The 20,867-nt window shown below is 43.6% G+C and overlaps 3 protein-coding genes across 7 annotated transcripts; 2 read left to right on the top strand and 1 right to left on the bottom strand.

Annotated features, from left to right (window-relative positions):
* The first annotated feature begins 104 nt into the window (after nucleotides 1-104).
* PTCD1 (pentatricopeptide repeat domain 1) lies at nucleotides 105-8,779 on the top strand. Of its 5 annotated transcripts, none has more exons than XM_042437324.1 (9): nucleotides 116-477; nucleotides 1,307-1,825; nucleotides 3,219-3,359; nucleotides 3,471-3,689; nucleotides 5,061-5,162; nucleotides 6,117-6,878; nucleotides 7,460-7,576; nucleotides 7,868-8,050; nucleotides 8,569-8,779. In XM_042437324.1, exons 2-9 carry the CDS (start codon nucleotides 1,358-1,360, stop codon nucleotides 8,752-8,754), a joined length of 2,178 nt encoding a protein of 725 aa, XP_042293258.1. In that variant the 5' UTR covers nucleotides 116-477; nucleotides 1,307-1,357; the 3' UTR covers nucleotides 8,755-8,779. The 5 variants fall into 5 exon arrangements, with proteins under 5 accessions (XP_042293262.1, XP_042293258.1, XP_042293259.1 ...); XM_042437325.1 differs by having other exon boundaries at nucleotides 116-492; XM_042437327.1 differs by lacking the exon at nucleotides 116-477 and adding an exon at nucleotides 479-505.
* Nucleotides 8,780-9,372: 593 nt separating this feature from the next.
* Nucleotides 9,373-12,417, bottom strand: BUD31 (BUD31 homolog). The gene is made up of 5 exons (XM_042437979.1): nucleotides 12,298-12,417; nucleotides 11,886-11,990; nucleotides 10,722-10,844; nucleotides 10,383-10,549; nucleotides 9,373-9,642 (listed from the first exon to the last, which is right to left on the bottom strand). Exons 2-5 carry the CDS (start codon nucleotides 11,977-11,979, stop codon nucleotides 9,592-9,594), a joined length of 435 nt encoding a protein of 144 aa, XP_042293913.1. The 5' UTR covers nucleotides 11,980-11,990; nucleotides 12,298-12,417; the 3' UTR covers nucleotides 9,373-9,591.
* Nucleotides 12,418-12,673: 256 nt separating this feature from the next.
* Nucleotides 12,674-20,462, top strand: PDAP1 (PDGFA associated protein 1). The gene is made up of 6 exons (XM_042438579.1): nucleotides 12,674-12,826; nucleotides 17,793-17,884; nucleotides 18,164-18,274; nucleotides 18,523-18,644; nucleotides 18,985-19,136; nucleotides 19,596-20,462. The coding sequence occupies exons 1-6, from the start codon at nucleotides 12,814-12,816 to the stop codon at nucleotides 19,652-19,654; spliced, it is 549 nt and encodes a 182-aa protein (XP_042294513.1). The 5' UTR covers nucleotides 12,674-12,813; the 3' UTR covers nucleotides 19,655-20,462.
* The last annotated feature ends 405 nt before the right edge of the window (nucleotides 20,463-20,867 follow it).

Here is a 20,867-nt window from a genome sequence, read left to right as displayed (position 1 = left end):
AGCTCTTGACCCCGCCGAGGGTCACGAAAAGCTTCCCTCGGCCAATGAAAAGAGACCACGCCCCTTTGTAGGAGGAGTCCAACCGCCCTCGCGAGGGACGTCCGGAGTTCTCAATCTCGCCTTGGGACACGAAGGGCCTCCTCCGGCCAATTAAATGAAGCCACGCCCCCTTGTGGGCGGGGACGCGGTTATTGTGCTCCGGAGAGGGGGAGTGAGGAGAAGGAATAAGAGAAAGGAATGTCAAGAGAGAGCCTGATTGGCTGAAGGTCTCCTCTCCGCCCCGCCCTCTTTCTCGTTCGACCAATGAGAATGAAGCGTCCGGAGTTGGACGGACGGAGAGGAATAAGCCAATGAGAGGCGTTTGTAGGGGAGAGGGGCGCGGTCGAACTCTCCCGCAGGCCAATGAGAAGTTCTGTTTCCTTTCAGGGGGCGGGTTTTTTCGAAAGAAGGGCGCATGCGCGAGGAGGACATTACGGGGTGAGTAGTAGTGAGGTGATTGTGAAGGGTCTGCCTTGGGACTTTCATTCTGTAAGCCGCCTTGGGTCCCTTTCTGGGGGAAAGGCGACATAGAAATACGATAAAATGAAATTATTATTATTATTATTATTATTGTAAATGATTATAAATGACTTGGAGAATGGGAATTAAAGCACAATAACACCCCAAACCCACACAACAACGATACCTTTATTTAGCCCAAGCAAATGCAGGGCGCTGTTGGACAGCAAACCCCATTATTCCTCATCATTGGCAGAACAGGGAATGATGGGAAATGCAGTCCTCAGAGTTTGTGGACCTTCGCCTTAAAGACTGCCTCCACACAATGAATACAATAAGTAAAGATATTTCAGAAACAGGCAACGTTTAAATCGGAATTATTTATTAACGAACGCGTTTGACGAATCATTATTTGTTTATGTTATTTATATTCATGTATATTTGTATTTATTTTATATGATTTCTGCCCCAAGTAATGGCAAAAAGGGCGGAAAATATTTTAATATGATGTTAGATAATAACATTAGATCATTTTCTGCTATACATTATTGCATTCGTTGCTATTATTATTATCATCATCATCATCATCATTTATTTGTATGGGGCCCTAAATATATATGGCCCTTTACAGAAACAGAAACAGTTCCAAACATTACATCCTGCCAAAAGGCGTATAATCTAAGCATATATAGATAGATAGATACAATATCTATACAGTAATTCAAAACAGATGCTTAAATGTTTCTTGTAAGCTGCTTTGGATACTTGTGTGTTTTTGTTTTTATAACACTTTGGATTTTGATTTCAGGAGATGGCCATTTAATCTCAAAGGACGAAAGGGAAGAAAGGCAATATCACGATGGCTGCGCAGCTGGCTTCGCGTCGCTTCGTCTCAAGAGTTTCCTATCCTTGGGCACTTCCTACTTGCAGACTGTCTTCTGTTCCAAGGAAACATTTGGCATGGGACAGAAACCCCCAATTACTCCTCAGGTTTCTGGGCTTGAGAACTTTCCGCTCGTCTCCCGCAGTTTACAAGCTACACAGCAGAGACCTGGAAAAGGAACCGGCTGCCAAATCCTCTGAAGCAATCCTTAAAAAGGAAGAGGAGCCCGACGAAGAAGAAGAAGAAGAAGGCTTTGGGACATTGTCCCAAAAATTCTCTAATAGGCGCTTTTTCCAGAAAGCGACGCCAGAACTCTACAACTTGCGGCTCCAAACGCAGGAAGAGGAAGAGGAAGAGGAGCTGGGACTAAAACCCCGACGAGGTCCCAGGAATACTCCATATTGGTATTTCTTGCAATGCAAGGCCCTGATCAAGCAAGATAAGGTCATTATTTATTCACTTTTGGAGTCCCATGGCTCAGTAAACGACCAATTCCTTTCCACGTAAAAAGAGCCCAGGTTCATTTTCCATCGTCTCCAAATTAAAGAGGTCGGGTGACATGAAGAAAGATCTGTGGCAACAGCTTGGGGAAGTTGCCCTTGGATAGTGTAAATCAAGCTGGGCTATATAGAAAAATATTCAGAAATGATATAAGATCACCTCCAGTAGGATCTAGTAGGGTAATCATCAACCTTTTTTGAACCTGGGATCCACCTTATGTGCAAATATGCATTTGGGAACCTACTTCCCATTTATTTTGCCATCTCTATAGTACTACCACTGATGTTGCCTTCAGTAACAAGTTCCACAATACTTAAGTAAATGGTTCCACAATACCAGTTGAAGACTGGTGATCTGGTGGTTTTAGTATTAAATATTCTTTCAGGGGTATTCTTCATAAATATTTATTGTTGTTGCATGTCTTCAAGTCATTTCTGACTTATGGCAGCCCTAAAATTAACCTATCATGGGGTTTTCTGGGCTCAGAGAGAGTGCAGCTTACCCAAAATCACTCAGGAGGTTTCCATGATCGAGCAGAGATTCAAACCCTGGTTTTTAGAATCATAATTCAATGCTTAAGCTTTGGGAGCATGGTAAAAGGGCGATGGAGAAACACTGACTTTTCATTTAGGGTTGCAGCAGTGTGTCTGGAGTAAAACAATTCAATAAAGCTTGAGTTGGGAATGAATGAGATTGTTCTATAGGTCAGTGATTCTCAATATTTGGTCTTCCAGATGTTTTGGATATCAGCGCATATAATTCCTGACTGTTGGTCAAGTTGGCTAGGGCTTCAGGGATCTGAAATCCAAAACAAGACTAAAGGTTGGGAAGTATTGCAGGTTGGTCTTTCTGCAGGCAAGATAAATAGCAACTGGTTCTGGGATCCTTTACAGAGCATATGTGAATAGTGGCAAGCAGACAAGTCTGCTTTAGCAGCTCTCCCAACATGTTATAGAAACATTTTCAGTGGTTCTTAAACATTGGCCCTCCATGTGTTTGGATTACAGCTCCCAGAAGTCCCAGCCAGCTTGGCTGATGTCTAAGGATTCTGGGAACTGAAGTTCAAAACACTTGGAGGACCTTTGTTTGGGATCCACTGATCTATATGCTTGGCCACCAGAATGGAAATCATGAGAAAAGTGGAGGCTAAAGAAGAAATCATCCATCAGTGCATTTTGGCAGAAGATTTCCAGTGCTCCTTAGAAGGTTCAGTGTGTTTTTATTTACTTATGGAAGACCCACATGACCTGGTGATTTTGTATTTTTATCTGGCCCTTACACCCTTAGTAGCAGATATCTCTGCCACCTTCTCACAGCTGTATTCTTTTCCCTGTAGTTGAAAGAAGCCCTGAATCTGTTTGAGACCCAAATGCTAAAGGAAGAACGTGTTTTCCCAGAAGAGAGCAACTACACAGTGTTAATCGGTGGATGCGGCAGAGTCGGCTATCTGAAGAAGGCCTTCAGCCTCTATAATGATGTAAGTACTCAAGATCAGGCCGTCTTAACATTTCTTATACATTTTGAAAGTATAATGCTTTGCTTTAGTATTTTTGTTAAGCACATCTGTTGTTGTTTCATTGGGCGGCAGATGAAAAAGCGAGCCTTAGAGCCCACGGATGCCACCTACACCGCCCTTTTCAACGCCTGCGCAGAGTCGCCCTGGAAAGATTCAGGCCTGCAAATGGCCCTGAAGTTACGACAGGAGCTGCTGAGCAAAAACATTGAGCTCAGTCTAATCACGTACCATGCTCTCTTGAAAGCCTGTGCCCTCTGCTCAGACCTGCGCATGTGCTTTGAGATACTGAAGGTAAAGAGAAGCATTTGGTTGGTATATGTTTTGAATTGTCTAAATGTGTTTTTTAAAATAGGCCCCATACAGACAGGCCAAAATAAAACTGCTTTGGGTCACTTTGGAGCTATGCTGTTTAAATGATGCACGCATCCTAAGGGTCCAGAAGCCACGCCAAAGCCACGATCCAGGCCTAAGGACTGGAGCGCAGCTTTGGTGCAACTTCCAGACTCTTAGTACGCATGCATCATTTAAACAGCATATCTCCAAAGTGACTCAAAGCACCTTTATTTTGGCCTGTCTGTATGGGGCCATAGTTTCTGTTTGGTGGCCTTGGACTCAAGGGCAAGCATCTTGGCCCTTCAGATGTTGTTAGTCTGGAATTCTCTGCTATGTTGGCTATAGCTGATGTGCGCTCCAGTCTAAAAGCATCTGGAAAACTAGAGGTGCCTGTTCTGCACAAAAGAGGACAGATTTATTTGGTCACAGACCGGAATATACCCTGTGCCTCTGATCTAGCATAAAGGTGGTTTATGGCCTCCTTTAACAAGTAAATAAATGTAATGACATTTCCAAAACTCAGTATGAAGCTCCAACAGAAACTTTTGTGGTAGCAAAAATAAATGCTTTAGGAAGAGATGCAGCAAAATAGACAACAGGAAGTTGGGAGGTTTGTCATTCTTCTTGCTGCCTCTGCCCCTTTGAAGCCTGTTCTGGGGAGCTGGGGAACACTGGTACAGGTTTTGGGTGCCATAGAGAGCTGTAATAGGAATCAGGAAAGAAAACTGATGGCATTGAATATTGAAGCTCAGTCTTAGATTCTTGGCCATACTTTGTTTCCCAGACTTTCAAAACGCTGCAGAGGTTACCCATTTCCAAGCTTAACCAGATATAGGCCTGTTACAGACTGCCAAAATAAAGCTGCTTCGGGTCTTTGGAGGTATGCTGTTTAAATGATGCATGCATCCTAAGAATCCTGAAGCTGCACCAAAGCTGCACTCCAGTGCTTAGGAATGGAGTGTGGTTTTGGCGCGACCTCCGGACTCTTAGGACCCAGGCATCATTTAAATAGCATACCTCCAAAAAGACCCAAAGCAGCTTTATTTTGGCAGTCTGTAACAGGCCATAGACAGTATATCTGTTCTTTAGGTAACCTCAGTAAGCTTTTAGGAATCTGTCCTGTATGACTACTTTCAATCACATTTTACCTTCACTGATTTTAACCTGAAAGATTGTTCCTGGAGCTATTAAATTTGCCTGGAACCGTTCTAGAAATCCATTTTTCACAGCTGGAGCCATTGTTGATGCTAATTTTTTGTTGTTATTAAATGTCTTCAGTGTAGAACGATGATAATGAAATTGCTGTCTTTAACTCTTCCCCCTTTTTAGGAGATTGTCCATAAAGGCCATCACATTACCACAGATACTTTCAACTTCCTACTGATGGGATGCATAAAAGACAAAGAGAATGGTTTCCGGTATGCCTTGCAGGTCTGTTTACTACTTTCTTCTTAACTATAGCATAAACCAAGGGTTTCCATCTTGTATTGTCTGATTTCACTTTAAGTTATTGCTGCTTCTGGTTGGGACCCTTATAGTCTGTAGTTTTAAAACTTTGAGAGATATATACTTATAATCATTATATTAACGACTGTGACGATATGTCCTCTGGGTGTTTTCTTTTGTTCTAATTCTCATTTTTAAAGCAAATGATATTTCCCCCAAAGTAGATATGTTCGATAATGTGAACTGCAGTTATTGAACATGCTTATATTCAGACATCTTTTTATAAGCCACAGCATTTATCAGCATGGATACTCTGCATGGAACTAGTGCTGACAAAGAGATAATTACTTTATGCAGGGCACCCTGAACATAGTGCCACAAGCTGGATTCAAATAAGGTGGCTTCTAGCTGTCCTAAGAGGCACAACAGGATTGATCAACATTGTGTGAGCTGGGCCAGTACGGCAAAAAGTTCCAAACTGATTGCATGAATGAGCTGTAGAACAGTAATTTTAGGCTACAATTCTAGGAAGCAGGCCATATTGAACAGTAAGGTTTCCTGCAGAATAAATTCAGGCTCAATCCATCTGCCTATTCCCAGTCAATTGTTAGAATCCTGTATCACCATCTATAGTAACATTGCATATATTTAGCTATGTAGCAGATATTCTAAGAAACTGTGTTGGTGAATTGCAAGATATGTAAGGGAACGCTGGCAAGAATACCCAATACCCATTTGATGCACATCCCGTTATCCATTGGTCCCACTTCACAATGGTCACTCCTCTGGCTCTACTACATAGTAACTGCAGCCCTTTATTGTTCCAATTTCCAGTTTTAGTTTCATAAATCCCCATCAGGATTCTGGCCGACATTGCAGGAACCAGTTGACCATCCAGAATTCAGCCCTTAATTCATTCTGCCCTATTTTCTCAAACAGGTCTGGCAGCAGATGGTAAAACTGAACCTTAAACCCGACAGCTACAGCTACAATTTGATGCTCAGTGCTGCCAGAGAGTGTGGCCTCGGGGATCCTCTTGCGGCTTCTGATTTGTTACTGGGAACTCCAGAGGAAAGGCCAGCTGTTCTACAGCTGGAGGCTGGTAGAAGACAACGCCAGAAAAGAAAGGACCAGAGAGGAAAAGCAGCAGACCCTGGACTTGGAGTACAGTGGGATGTAGAAATACTGGAAAAACGTATCTTCCCAGAAAAGGATAGAAAACCTGAGGAGCAAACCATAGCTATGAGCAACAGATGTACAGAGACAGAGACCAGAGGTCCCTCAAATCCAATAGATTCTGTGGAGGCCAAGGAACTGATGGTCACTGAGAAGAGCTACTTGGCTCCAAGGATTAAGGAAGTGGACCCTGAGCATTTTTCTGAAGCCATGGGCCCCCTCCCCAACTTACTGGATTTGCAGAGACCAGATAAAAACGTGATTTCCTTAGGAATGGTGGCCACAGCCTCTGATAGACTGGCCCTGATGGGAAACATGGAGGGCTTCTTAAAGAAAATGAAGGATGATGGGGTGGCAGCTAATATCAAAACTTTCACACTGCTGGCTGAGGTGGTGCAGCCCAACAGCCAGTCAGAATCTTCCTTATTGGCGACGATGGAAGAGAACAACGTGAAACCAGACATAACTTTTTTTAATACCCTAATAAGGAAGAAGAGTAAGCAAGCAGATCTGGAAGGAGCAAAGGTAAGAGACTGGCTGTGCCAATGCAGGTCATAATATTGAAGGGACATCCAGTGTAGCTTTTACAGAATTCAGCCTTCTCAGGATCTCTGCTTTTATTTGAGAGACAGTGGGGTTTGAATATTGGACTAGGACTGCTACTGCTTCTATTAATATTTTAACTGGTGTTCCTTCTAACTCCTAATGGCTGCAATGGTCCACTTGAAATGTGGGCAGATTTTGGAATTGCAAGATACAGTGTCATCTGCTTGGTTCCATGTCATTGGGGCAATGAATCTATTCTGGCTTTGAGTCTAAGTTTTGACAGAGTTATCCAAGGTGCTGAAATAGGGTAGGGTGGGTTTAAGGTTCAACACCTAAAACTTTGGACTAAAACCCAGAGCTGATTCACATGAGAAGCACTAGCCATCACTGGCTGTATAACTCCTTCTCCATGATTAGCAAGATCAGAATAAATTATGCAAGATGAAAAAATGGAGAGTCGTTCCAACTTGTTTAATTAAAATAATGCATAATGTGGTTCAGTATATCATTTTAGTATGGAGCTTTTATGCCCCAACTCCATCTGTCTTTATATATTACAGAGCCTGATGCCCATGTTGCTGAAGAAAGGACTGTCGCCCAGTTTACAGACCTTTTGTAACTTGGCCATAGCCTGCCGCAAACAGAAGGATGGACTTCAGTTACTCTCAGATATGAAGGTATTTGCAGCTGTGAACCTGATGGTTTTAAACATCTACATGTTCAGAGTTTCATCCCAGAGATTTGGGAAATAATGGGAATTACTCTGGAAGAGCAGGTTCTGTGTTGTGTTATTATAGCACATAAAACAGCCTCTTGCATTTTACTGAGTTCAAGATCTCAATGCCGATCCACATGATAATTCATAAAGATGCCCTTTGTCTCCTCCTAACTCTACCTCAATTCCTACAGACACTAATGTATCAGTTCTGAGTTGCCTTTAACTTAGTGCTTGGGGCTATGTTTTTCAGCGGTCTGGATTAAATCCCAACACACACATCTACAGTACCCTTATCAATGCAGCGGTGAAGAGACTGGACTATGCCTATCTGATAGAGATCCTAAAAGATATGAGGAACACTCAAGTTCCTCCGAATGAAGTTGTCATACGTCAACTGGAGTTTGCAGCCCAGTATCCTCCCCATTTTGATCGGGTAAATTACCTTGTACTGAGTTCTTAGGGAAAGTGCTTTGAAGATAGGCTATAGTAACGCAACCATAAGCATATGTTATTGAGAGAAAGAAATTTCCATTTTATCAAATATTGAAAATCTTGTCTGAACAAGACAAGCAGCCATTAATGTTACTAATTTCTGTGCATGGAATTCACACTATATATAATAGCATTTCTAATTTTCATTTGTTCCAGTGGATTGGCCAAGCACAGGATCATTGCTTTCCTCTGTAAAAACTCTTGTTGTTGTGTGCCTTCGTTTTGTTTCTAAGTTATGTTGAACCTATCATGGGGTTCTCTTGGCAAGAATCGAACCCTGGTCTCCAGAGTCATAGTCCAATACTCAAACTAGAAATGCCAACAATCTCTTCTTTGTGGAAGATGTAAAAGTTTATAACCTCTGACAAAGACATCTAAGTGTCACATGAGTCCCCTTTTGTTCAGTTGCACAAGCCCTGCCCTCAAGAAGTGTTTACTCTGTTCTCTTTCCTCTTGCAGTACAAAACAAAGGACCGTTATCTGGAGAAAATTGATGGATTTCGGGCCTATTATTTCCGCTGGCTGAAGTGGATGGCGGCAGAAGAAACACCTCACCCTTGGGCAAAATACAGGACTCCTAAGCAATCGGAAAGGGAAGATAATTCTGAAGATGCACAAAAGCACAGCACTGAGATGCAGCAATAAAACAGTTGATACTGTATTGCAGTTATATTATTCATGGAAATAGCATCATTTGCTTTTCATGGACCTACTGCCATGAGGGGATCCTATAGCCCGCCTCTATATGTATAGGCAGGACCTATAAAAGGACAGTAAGTGTAGGGTTTTGGTTCCTTTCTCTGGTATTAAACAGTAATAATTTGAGAACCTGCATAATCTGTTTTTTGTTGGGCAGGATGGGATTTTATAACCTATTAAATTGTATTTTACAGAGGTTGGCCAATTCCAAAGCCACATGGGTTCTAATACAGTCTCTTGCCCAAGAGCCAGATTATGTTGTACTCTATAATAATATAGTCTTTATGAATAGATGAATGGTTTCTCTTCACTGTCTAATAATATGAGATTTCTTGATGTAAACCTATTCTGTATAGACCAGACCACTTACATCTGCCCTTTTTTCCCTTCACCTTAGAGATAAGAGTATGAAACCTGAATAGTTCAGCTCTCTCAACTAATCATGAAGAGTAAATATCACTACATAAACAATTTCTAAATTCAAGGATAGAGGTGATCTTAACACTTTCTGAAACTGAATGAATAAGAATAATCACAACAATAGAGAAGTGCACACATCCTTTGTTGGAGAAATGAACAAGGCTTTATTTCAAAATGGTTCCACAAGACATTAATACACACTACTGCATTTACAATTCAGGCTGTTGCAGCACAGAGTGCTGAGAGGATCCGTTCCTGACAGGATAGTTACGAAAGGAAGGTTATAGCTCATTTGAACAGTCACTGGTATAGAGTCAGCCATTTAGGATCTTCTTGGGGTGGGAGGGTAGGGCAGTGTTTTCTTCATCCTGAGCAGCCCCTGCACCCACAATGAGTACACTCAATTATTCTCCCCTGTGGAATGAAGCCAGACTGTTAGCTACAGATACACAGCAGAATAGCACAAGGCATCTTACTTGTAGAAAAAACAGGGTTTAAATCCAGTTGCTAATCCCAGTTGGAGTAGATTCGCTAAATCACTTGGGTTTATAAAAGTGATTTAACCATTCAGGATTTGATTCAGTGAATCTGCCCTCGCTGAGACTAACAATTGGAATTAGGTCTCTGTTATTAGGGTCCTGCAAGAGGTTGTTTGCTGCTGACTTCCATATAATTTAAGTTCAGTGAAAAGAAGGAAATATTGCACTATAAAACTAGTTTTTTTCCAAAGGTTAAAAAATGAGACATTCTAAAAACAAGTAAAGTCTTTTCACCACTAATTTCTGTATTAAGATTCTTACCATCCCAGAGTGTTGAAGAGCCTGGAAATGTAACCCAGGACGTCCTTTAATTTCCTTTTATGTTAAGCTTTCAAATTGCTGCAAAACTGCAAGAGGACATCCATACTGATGCCAGTCCTCTTGAGTTCAAAGAGAGATGTTCAAGTAATTGGACCTATTTTCTGACTTGGAACATAAACAAAACAGGCCTCTTTATCAACCCACTCCACATGTACTTGCTTTGCACACAGTTTAGATTTCCAGAGTTTGCATGAATCGGGGATAGGAGAAAATGTATGGAAGGCTAAAGAGACCTAATGCTACAAGAGCTGCTGATATAGGTCTGTGGGGCATACTTTAAAACGACACTCTTACCACTTCCAGCTTGCTTTTGGGAACTCTACAGATGCAGTTGGTTCCAAAGTTGGTGTCTCGAGTCTGGATGCACCGCAAGCAGCAGAGGTTTTCGTAACCTTGTTTCTTCCACTTGGCGATTAGGTTTTTATCCGCATATCCTTCTCTGATGCAATATTCATATAACTCTACGCAGGACGGAGACGAGAGACAATTTGACATGATTATTGGAGGCAAAGAGAGATCATAATATATCCCTCTACTTGCAAACACACAGAACCAGGAAGGTGAATATTTATACTCTAGGCATTTCAAATACATGCGTGTTCTTTTCATTGAGAAAGCGAGAAGTGACATTACCTCTACTGATAGCTTTCCTCTTATAGAAGAGATCAAAAATGTAGCGTGTCTTCTGGTGATGAATTCTGAAGATGGGCCACAGAGACTCCACTTTCCTCTTCCCTTCGTGGGGCTCAGTTTCAGCTGAAGGTGGAAAGAAGGAGCAGAAATGTTTTACTTTTCCAGTTCAGTCAAGTTGTTTATTATGTCTTCATTATTCTACCTTACTTTATGCGAGGAAGAACGATATCCAGAGCAATAAGATGCAAATAGTCACTAGTCTTTCCTTCTCACATTATTGTATCCTGGTTCAGTGGCATAAACCAACAACGTTTTCAGTCATCATTACCTTGAAACATGTAATGAAAAGTGTGCTGGATCAGGTTAAAGAAGAACTAAGTACAGTTCTGTTCCCACAATGGCAACCTGAAGCAGAACTTGCCATGCTCCATGTGTTTCCCAACTCCTGATACTGGTTCCAGTACTAAAGGTTACAGATAGCCATTGCGACTAGTTTGGATTCAGACCTGTTCAATCTATGACCAGTGGGCAACTGTGGAAGACCAAGGGCCATTTATTTGCCCCTGGGAGGTACTGTATATAAATGGCCATAACACAAAAAATGGACGTCACAAGAAGCCCACTTCTGATTTTAAAAACTGATATTATTTTATACTTAAATGTACAACAGGGGCTTATTTAGCCTATTACAAAGCATCCAAAGGAGACAATCAATACTTGGGAGAGCAAAAATGTGGTTTATGGAGTCTGGAGGGGTTGATTTATTATTAATGTGCAGTATTTATACCCCTCCCTTCAGCCCTAAAGGCCCTCAGAGCAGCTTACAAGTATTACTGTTTTTAATTAGATGCCCCCCAATAAACGTTTTGGGTGCAGGCAGCTCCAGGGCAACACTTCTCCTATTTGTAGTCCTACCACAATCCCTTTAGCCTCCTGTGTGGACTGGAGGGAGCTTTTTATGGTCTCTGAATACTTTCCCACCCCTATGACACTTGTATTGAAAATACCACAGATTCAACTTGGAAACTTGCACCTAAACAATCTATCCTACCACAATATAGGCTTTTCCTATACAGAAGCCCCCAGCGGGATGAGAGTTTTAAACTCCGCTGCTGCTGTTTTATCAGGTAATGTGATGGTCACAAGTGAATGCGTGCTCTTCACCTTCTCTCATTTTCTGATCCAGCTCATCTAAGGTCGGCTCAATTAACTCCCAGCCATCCGGAGGAGGTTTCCTGCTCCGCTTCACTTTGGGCATCTCCTTGGGATCTGGAAAAAAAGAAGAGGACCTCAATCAATGCAAGAGTCAAATGTAGGGACAGTGATGGCAGTAGATATAGTTTAGGCTTTCAGAAATGAGGAGCTTATTGACTTGCTCTACAGTTTCAAACCACAACAAAGGACCCTCCCTTGAGCAAACCCTCTTCACCTGACTGCTTCCAGATGAAGAAAACCCCAGCAAAGGCAACAGCCGCCATAATAACAACAACAATAGCAATAATAATAATAGCAATAATAACAACAGCAGTATTAATAATAGCAATAGCAATAATAATAATAATAATGTCATCCTTACATGTTGTTCTGGGGCTCTCGCTTTTCCTCTTCCTTCTCCCTTCTCTTCTTCCGTCGCCTCGCGATGACGTCACCCGGCCGAGAGGGGACCTCCCTCCTTCCCGTGTCGCTCCGCGTGACGCCATCCATAGTGGCGTCTATCTCACTGCCTGCTGAAAGTCGCTCTATTGCGGCCGCGGCCACAATACCGAGATATAAAGTTTCAGAGAGAGATACAAAACAGGCAAAACAAATCAAGCGTCGTCTTGGCGTGGCTAACGTGAAGCCCTCGCGCTCGACATTTACATCAGGCAGTGATGTAGCCACCTATGTCCACGACGACGCGAAAAAGGGGGTCCTTAGAGCAGCGCGAGGAGGAAAAGAATGATAGAGAGGTGGAAAGGAGGGGGATAGGGGCTACTTCCGCTTCCGGGTCGGGGAGGAGGGAAAAGGAGGAGGAGGGAGGGGGGGAAGAAGGGAAAGGGAGAAGGGCTCACTTTCTGCCGGAGCCGCCATCATCTTCGTTGCCGCCCTCGCGATGCCCAAAGGAGGTGAGTGAAGGCAGGAAGGAGGCCTGGCTCGAAGGGGCCTCCATTTTGGGCTCTTCAAGAAGCGGGAAGGAAGGAGGAGGAGGGAAGGCTTTGCCTTTGAAAGGATGGCTTCCCAGGAATGTGGGCCTCAGGGAGGAGAAGGAGGAGGAGGCCACTCTCTCCTGCCTTGGCCTCGCCTGGGATACGATGCTTACAGAGAGAGAGCCCTTGTGGCGCCTTTGAGGCTCCCTGAGAGAAAGACTACTTCCTTAGACCTCAGTCTCCTTCCTCAGATGCATTTGGATGTGAAAATGTAACACATCTCCAAAGATATGGCTGTATTAGTCTCTAGAATCAGTACCTAGAGAGATCGTATAGTATAGTAGAGCATAGTATAGAAAGCAGGAGCTTTCCAAGACTAAAGTCTCCTTCCTCAGATGCCTTCGGAGAGAATAGGCATTCAAAGACATAGCCGCATTAGTCTCTAGGTTCAGTATCCAGAGGGATCTTGTAGCACCTTTGAGACCAACTGAGAGAAAGAAGTCGGCAGCATGAGCTTCCCTAGACTTTCCATGTTCAAGTCGAGGGCAGGATGAGGGATCAAAATATGGCTTTTGTTACAACCCATGGATAAGTCGAGGGTAAAACTTAGGGGCATCTAACAAAGGATGTAAAGGAGGAAGGAAAGGAAGACAGTGCCAAACAACTTGCAAAGTCCCAACAGGTTTGTGCTCATAACAAAGGCTGGATGGATGAGAGAAGAGAGGGGGTGTCACAGTAAACTACAACTCCCAGGATTCCCTAGGGCAGTCAAAGCGGTCTCAAACTGGATTGTGTGTTTTGGACCCCATAGGCTTTTAACTTGTCTCTCCCCTCTATTTGTGCCACTGGGCTGTTTGCTTTGGTTGGTTGCGTCAGACAAGGCAGAGGCGCCGCATGAGGGCTTTGGCAACAGAGACGAGGCTTTGGAGCGGTGCCTGCCATGTGGAGCCGGCTCAAGGCTTGGTTTACACTAGCGGCAAAACCCACGTGGCATCCGACAAGGATCAGAAACCCACCTCTAGCAAAGCTCACGCTGCCAACTTCCATCCTTCAGTTAGTCTCAAAGCTGCTACAAGATCCCTTTGCATGCTGACTTTTCCCCAGACTAACACAGCTATGTGTCTTTGAATTCCACTCCTAGATATCTGCTAAGCTAATACAGACATGTCTTATATGGAGGACTTTCCTCCCACGTCATTTGACCCCAATTCAAAACAGTTAAAGTTTGGGATGGTTCCCCCTGTTCCTTTGCCATTGCTCCTCGCAAGTACATTTGAGATGTCTCTTTGAAACAGTGTGATGGAGGCGTTTATAAAGTGAAACCTGCCTTGCTATCGTTTCTTCCCTTCCTGTCTGTTTTCTTGCTTGTCTTCTCTGTCGTAACAGTTATTCTTAACTGAGAAGTTGGAGTCCGAATGTTTGATTTTGAGATCTCAAGAATATGTACCATGTGTCCAAGTATTCTTTCATGAATTGATGGAAGTGGAAATATTGCTGGATAGTTTTGTCTTCAGATTGTGTGTATGTGTATATGTATATGTGTGCCTTCAAGTTGCCTGTTGACTTATGGTGACCCCATGGATTTCACAGTATCCATCAACACTGGTCAAGCAAGGGCCAAGGTTACATCCACTTTGCTGTTGTGTGCCTTCAAGTCACTTCTGATTTATGGCAACCATAAAGCCCATCATAGGCTTTTCATGGCAAGATTTGTTCAATGAGGTTTGCTATGGCCTTTCCCTTGAACTTCTCAGGTAGTTGTTAGTGATACATGGACTCTGTCATAGAATCATAGAGTTGGAAGAGACCGCAAGGGCTATCCAGTCCAACCCCCTGAGGCTGAGAGAGTGTGAGTTTCCTTGGCTGAGTCGGGATTCAAACCCTGGTCTCCAGAGTCACAGTCTGGCACTCAAACCACTACATTGCACTGGCTTTCAAGACCTTTAGCTTCTCTTAACTCTCACAACATCAGTTCTGTAAATGGCTGTTTTTCCTCCTCCCCTCCTCAAGCAACCTCACAGTCGATAAGGTTGCCACATCCAATGTGGGCCTGGAGTCCTTTATTCTGAATAGCTATCTGTAAGGAAACATAAAAGCAGACGCATCTTTTCTTCCTCCATCCAGCGTAGGGTGTGACCAACATTATTTTCCCCAATGGGAAGGTTGAGCTTTGCCTGCAACTTTATACAAGTGCAAGCATGCATGCGTGCCAGAAATAGGGATGAGAACCACAGCTAGTAAATGTTGGGTTGCCAATTAATTTCATGGAAACGACCGGTGCTCTCTGGAGTTAGTTAGCCAGAGCTTTAGCAACTTTGCTTACCACCCCATGCAGCAAAATTACAGACCCAGGTGCTGTTGGCTGTGTTTTGCAGTGGTTTTTACTCCAGGAGCAATCGTGCTGATGTAAAATTGGAGGGTTTTCAAACAGACACATGTACATTTCTTCCTTCACATTCTGTTTATACTGTGCATAAAGTCCACCCACATGATTAAAGCTGAGAGTTTGGCTTTTGCTAGAACATGGCTTCTGTTCTTATTTACTGTATTTGGCTGCCTTGAACATGAACATGAACAGCAGTGTATTTTGGTCAAAAGAGGTTTGGTGTTTGTTTTGTATGTGTTTGCATAGGTGAATTGATGGAGATTCACCTGGCATAGTACGCCATCTTTTCTGCCTTAGCTGAATAAATATATTCCATGATGTATGAAGCAAGACGTAAGTCTGCCGTTTTGAAAACCCCAGCCCTGAGTCTTAATGTATCAACAGTGAATGGAACAAAAGCTCTTGCCAGTTTGTACTGGTGCCACGAAGCCAAAGGAAGAGGATGTGATTGAGCAGAGGAGAGAAAGAAGCAGCTGGCTGCTTGGCGGAGCGTCTAGCAAAGACGAGGAACATGACTGAGCTTGTCCCACCTCAGAGGAGAAGCTGGCTTGCTCTTGTGAGTCTGGCAACCCAGATGATTGCTTGCAAGAATCGGGAAGGGAGAGCTGGCAAATCAGACTGCTGCTGCACCGCACCCCATTTGGACATCTTCCAAGGGATGCTGCCAGCATGTTTCTTGGCCAGTTTCATGTCTTTACTGCATGCTGGCTTCTCCTTAGGAGGCAGGGAGGGGCACATGGGTCCATTGCTTCCCTAGATGTCCAGAAGAAAGAGAGAGGAGCCAGATCTCTCCATGAAAAAGGAAGGTGCTCTGAAGAAGAAGAAGAAAATCCAAGTTCGCCTTCCTGCATCTTTCAGTATTGCAAATCTAGCCAGATGTAGATAAGTAAGGCTGACAGTTTCAGCCAGGGATGGGGAATCTGCTGCCTCCGAAGGCTCTCCTGTCACCCCTCTCCTAGGAGGGGATGATGGTAGTTGAGTCCAGGAACATCTAGAGAGCCACACCTTTGGTTCAGTTTCAGAAGTGATTTGGGTATGCAGAGGTATACTGGTCTTTGGACAGAAGAGACTTGTTGAACTCTTGTAGGCTGGATAGGCCTATCCTCCGTGAATTTGCCTACACATTCTGGAAGCTATCACAATGTTAGTTGAATTTAGTGCCTAGAGAATTATGTTTGACAGCACTGTTGCTCAGTGGGTAGAGCACTTCCTTTGTATGCAGAAGCTGGGGCTGAGAATGGCGCTTCAGTCTGAAACACTGACCAGCCACTGTAGACCGTACTAGGCTAGGTAGACCAAGGGGCTAACTTGGCAAAATACAGCTTTTGCCCATTGTCACTGAATATTCCTGATGTTGTTTTCTCATAATGGGTATTTGAGGCCTTTTCCATGCCAACATAACAGCAGCATCCAAGGTTCCTTACTTGATAGACAGAAAGCAACAGCTGTTCAAAGCATTGCTGTTGCCCAAAGAGGTGGTTCTTTCTGATGCAAAATGTATTTCTGGTACTTTCACCTCCTGGGTGCGTGCAAACTTGTTTAGAGCATTATGCCCTGTTAGAAAGTGATGGTATGCAAATCTCTGTGCTTTAAGTAGCTACATTCTTTGCTCAAACCTACTGTTAACTTCTCTCTATATATATCATAAAGCTTGGACTGTTCTCAAGGGGCTGCTGGTTGGCCTGATCCCCTTAGCTGCATGCCTCTCCCAATGCCCAGGGCAGACTTGTAGTCAGCTGTTTGCCAGTACTTAGAAAGAACTTAAGAGGGGGGAAATAACGGGGGTAGATCTGAGAGGTTTGTAAAATTTACACATGGTTTGGAGAATCATATAGGAGAAGATGTCTCCTCCTCTCTCTCATAGTACTAGAATCCAGGAGGAATATCCAGTGACGCTGAACAGCAAGACACTTGGGATAAAACAGGATGTTTCCTGCGAAGCTTATAATTTATAATGGAATTTGCTGCTATGAGATATGATGAAGGTCACTGGCTTAGGTGCCTTTAAAAGAAATGTGGGTACACTTACAGAAAGCATACTTGTTGCTAGCTTTTCTCTCTGATGGCTAAGTGGAGATTGTGTTCTCAGAGGCAGTATATCTCAAATGTTGGGGACCAAAATAGCATGGAGGAGGGCTATCAATTCGATGCCATTCTTTTGGACTTTCTAATAAGGTATTTGGCAAGTATTAGAAACAGAAGTCTAACGTCATTTATTAGTCACATCTAGAGCAGATATATTAAATTAACAGGACTTACATTAGCCTCAAAAAGAATGAGGGTTTGTTTAGCTTATTCAGGTTTGCAAGGGGTCCCTGTAGCATCTTTGAGACTAACTTTTCCCTTTGCATACTGATTTTCCAGACTAACTGTGTCTTTGAAGGTTGCAAGGGTTTGCTTTGATTGGAAAAAATGGAGTGTGCTGGAGCCTTTGGGAAATCATTGGGTGTCCCAAACTCCTGTGGCTTATCCTATAAAGATCTGACTTGCCGGTGGAGTGTGGACTGGGCTTCTCATAGTCCACTTTTGCATTGGCTTGAACTGTTTCTTTCTTTTTAGGTAGGAAAGGGGGCCACAAAGGCCGAGTGCGACAGTATACAAGCCCAGAGGAGATCGATGCCCAGCTCCAAGCAGAGAAACAGAAAGCCAAGGTAAGCCATTTCAAGGGTGGTCTTGTTTTTTAAAGGACTGGAACAACCCTATGACAAGCTTAAGTTGGTGTTTCTCAAACTGTGGCCCTCCAGATGTTTAGGACACCCAGAATTTTTGTGCTTCGGTCCTGCTGACTGGGACTTCTGGGGTCTGGAAGTCCAAAACATCTGGAGGGCCAGATTTGTTAAGCTGAGGGAAAAAATACCAGCCCAGAGCTACCCATTGAAAGTCATGCTGCCCCATTAGCTTCATAATCATAATGCTTCTTAAATCCACAGGATGAGGAGGAAGAAGAGGAAGGAGGTGACGGGGCAACAGGTGAGCCCAAAAAGAAAGAGAAATCACTAGATTCAGATGAAAGCGAGGAGGAGGACGATGAAGACTACCAGGTATAAACAACATTTTCCCTCTATTCTGTGAGTGCTCAGTTCACATTCAGCTTAATTTAGATGACTGTGTTCATTTGATTACATCCATGCATCCAGTTTAGACCATTATATTCTATTGCAGTAAACTTGGCTGGGTCTTATGGAGGGTTTTTTCCAGCATCATGATGCCCTAAACTTTGCACAACCTGCACTGTGCAAACCATGGCAGTGACTGCTAATGTGTCTCTGTTTGGCTTCTCTCATTCCAGCCAAAGCACAAAGGAGTGGAAGGCATGATAGACATAGAGAATCCTAATCGTGTTGCACAGGCAGCCAAAAAAGTAACTCAGATAGATCTGGAGAGCCCCAGAGAATTGTCGCGAAGAGAACGGTAAGAGTTTTCTCTGGTTCTTGTATGGTGACTTGCAAATTATGTCCTATGGGCTGCTTTTGGGTAATCATTGCTGTTACAATTCCTTGATGCTTAGTAATGTGACCGGTCAGTGGCACTTTGGGTATTTTAGGAATAACAGAACCACTAAAGCTTATCACTTTCCTGGGGTTAATTATGGTCTTGGTTGTTAAGAATACAGGTTTTGCTCTTTTCCAAGCAGAGTGCTTCTTCCCATATGGAAAGGGAAAATAAAAGGCCACTTATCAATGTGGTGAAAAAGCTCCTGGGTGTTGTTGCTTTTTTTTTCCTTCTTCACTGAAATACTTTCCTCAAACAGGGAAGAAATTGAAAAGCAGAAAGCAAAAGAAAGGTACATGAAGATGCACCTCGCCGGTAAAACAGAACAGGCAAAGGCAGATCTCGCCCGATTAGCCATCATCCGGAAACAGAGGGAAGAGGCGGCTAAAAAAAAAGAGGAAGAAAGGAAAGGTAAGGAGGCAGTACAAGTGCCCCAACTTAAACGCTTGGCTTGATTTATATTGATGTGGGTTTTGGCTGCTGTGGGGCCTCTTCCTGTATGCTTTTGGAACATAAGCATCTACCTTACAGCATACAATATTGAGCTTATCTAGCTCAGTATTGTTGGCACTGGCTGGCAGGAGATGTCCAGGTCTCAGACCAGTCTCTTGCCTGGCCCCATCTAGAGTCCAAGGACTGAACCTAAAGGCTTTTACCTACAAAGCAAGTGCTCTGCCCACTGAGTTCCTTTCCCACCCCTTGCCACATTATTTATGATTGCCAAAATACAGTAATCTCATTTTTTGTCTCTTATTGGCTCTCTGGGCAAAGTGGTCTTTTTCTGGCCAGGCCATCTTCTGTAATGCAGCTGCTTTCAGATCTGTTCTCCTCTCTCTCCCTCCCTCCCTATATCTCTTGTTCCCCTACAAGCTAAAGACGAAGCTGCTTCCACAGGCAAAAGACTGCAGTCACTGTCCCTTAACAAGTAAGTGCCGGCCACCCGGAGAGGAGGGAGTTTGCAGGAACTGTGCCTGGCTAGCCCCCGCTGGGCGCTCCGCTGCATCACATCCCAGGGAGGCCAAGTGGAGAGCACAGCAGCCTTGGTGACATCTTCACACCTCTGAGACACTGACAGCAACATGTTTGTCTTCATCTGGGCACAGAATTCCATTGGGAGTTGTTGTTTTTTTTGGGGGGGGGGAGGTAGGGAAAGCAGGGCTGGGGAGGGCTGGGTTAGGGGAAGCTGTTAAATCTTTTGATGCAGAATCGTGAGGAATGAATTATCGGCAGAACTGTTTTGGGTGGGACACCAGATACATGGAACGGTTTTGCGGTGTTTGGATTAAAGATCACCTAATTCAGGGGAAGGATGGAGGGCAGGCAACTAGACAGGGTGGGGGAGCATGTGGTTGGTAATTGGACATACAAAGTGACACATGCAAATCCAAAGTACTGGGGGGGGTATTTGTGTATATGTAACTGGCACTTGATGGCAGAGCAGCCCATGGGACTGAGCTGCAGAGCAGCCAAAACAACTAAACAACCAATGAACAGAGCCTAACCATGTGGCTATTATTCTGGTCTTCGTTCCCACTTTACCCCCTCCCTCCCCATTTTTTAAAACAAAAAAAGCCATCCTTAATTGCTTTCCTTCTCCTCTGAAAAGGGATAGTGACTTTTTAAAACTGCAAAACAAAACCAGAGAACCCTTTCTTGATTGTGTAACACGTTGGAACAGATGCAAATTGGAAGCAAAAACTTGTATATTTGGCTGAATAAAGTTTAAATTATCGTAAATGCTTTTTGGCTTGTGTTCTGAATTAAGGTGACCATCGCACCCTTGTTCCAATAAGATCAGTGGGGTGGCAGCTTCCCCTGAAGCGATACTCCCCCTTCTTAGATAGGATGGGGTTCATACTGTTGGTCTTCAGTTAGTAAATTGTTGTTGTTGAGGGTTCCTATGTGTGTGTCTCTTTCTCGTGCTCCCACCTTCAACCAGTGGACTCCCAGGAAAGGGACAAATTACTCTTGTCATAGGACTGAATACCTGCAGGAGGCATCTGTCCGCCTCCTGAAGTAATAAATCAAAGCCTGATCTAAAGCAACTTTCTTCCACATTTCCTTTTTAAGGAGGGAGCAGAGAAAACTACATATAAAATACAGTGCTACCTCGGGTTACGAAATTAATTCGTTCCGCCGCGG

The sequence above is a fragment of the Sceloporus undulatus genome, chromosome 8, assembly GCF_019175285.1.
Source record: "Sceloporus undulatus isolate JIND9_A2432 ecotype Alabama chromosome 8, SceUnd_v1.1, whole genome shotgun sequence".
NCBI classification, from domain to species: Eukaryota; Metazoa; Chordata; class Lepidosauria; order Squamata; family Phrynosomatidae; genus Sceloporus; species Sceloporus undulatus.
This window is presented reverse-complemented; position numbering and strand designations above follow the sequence as displayed.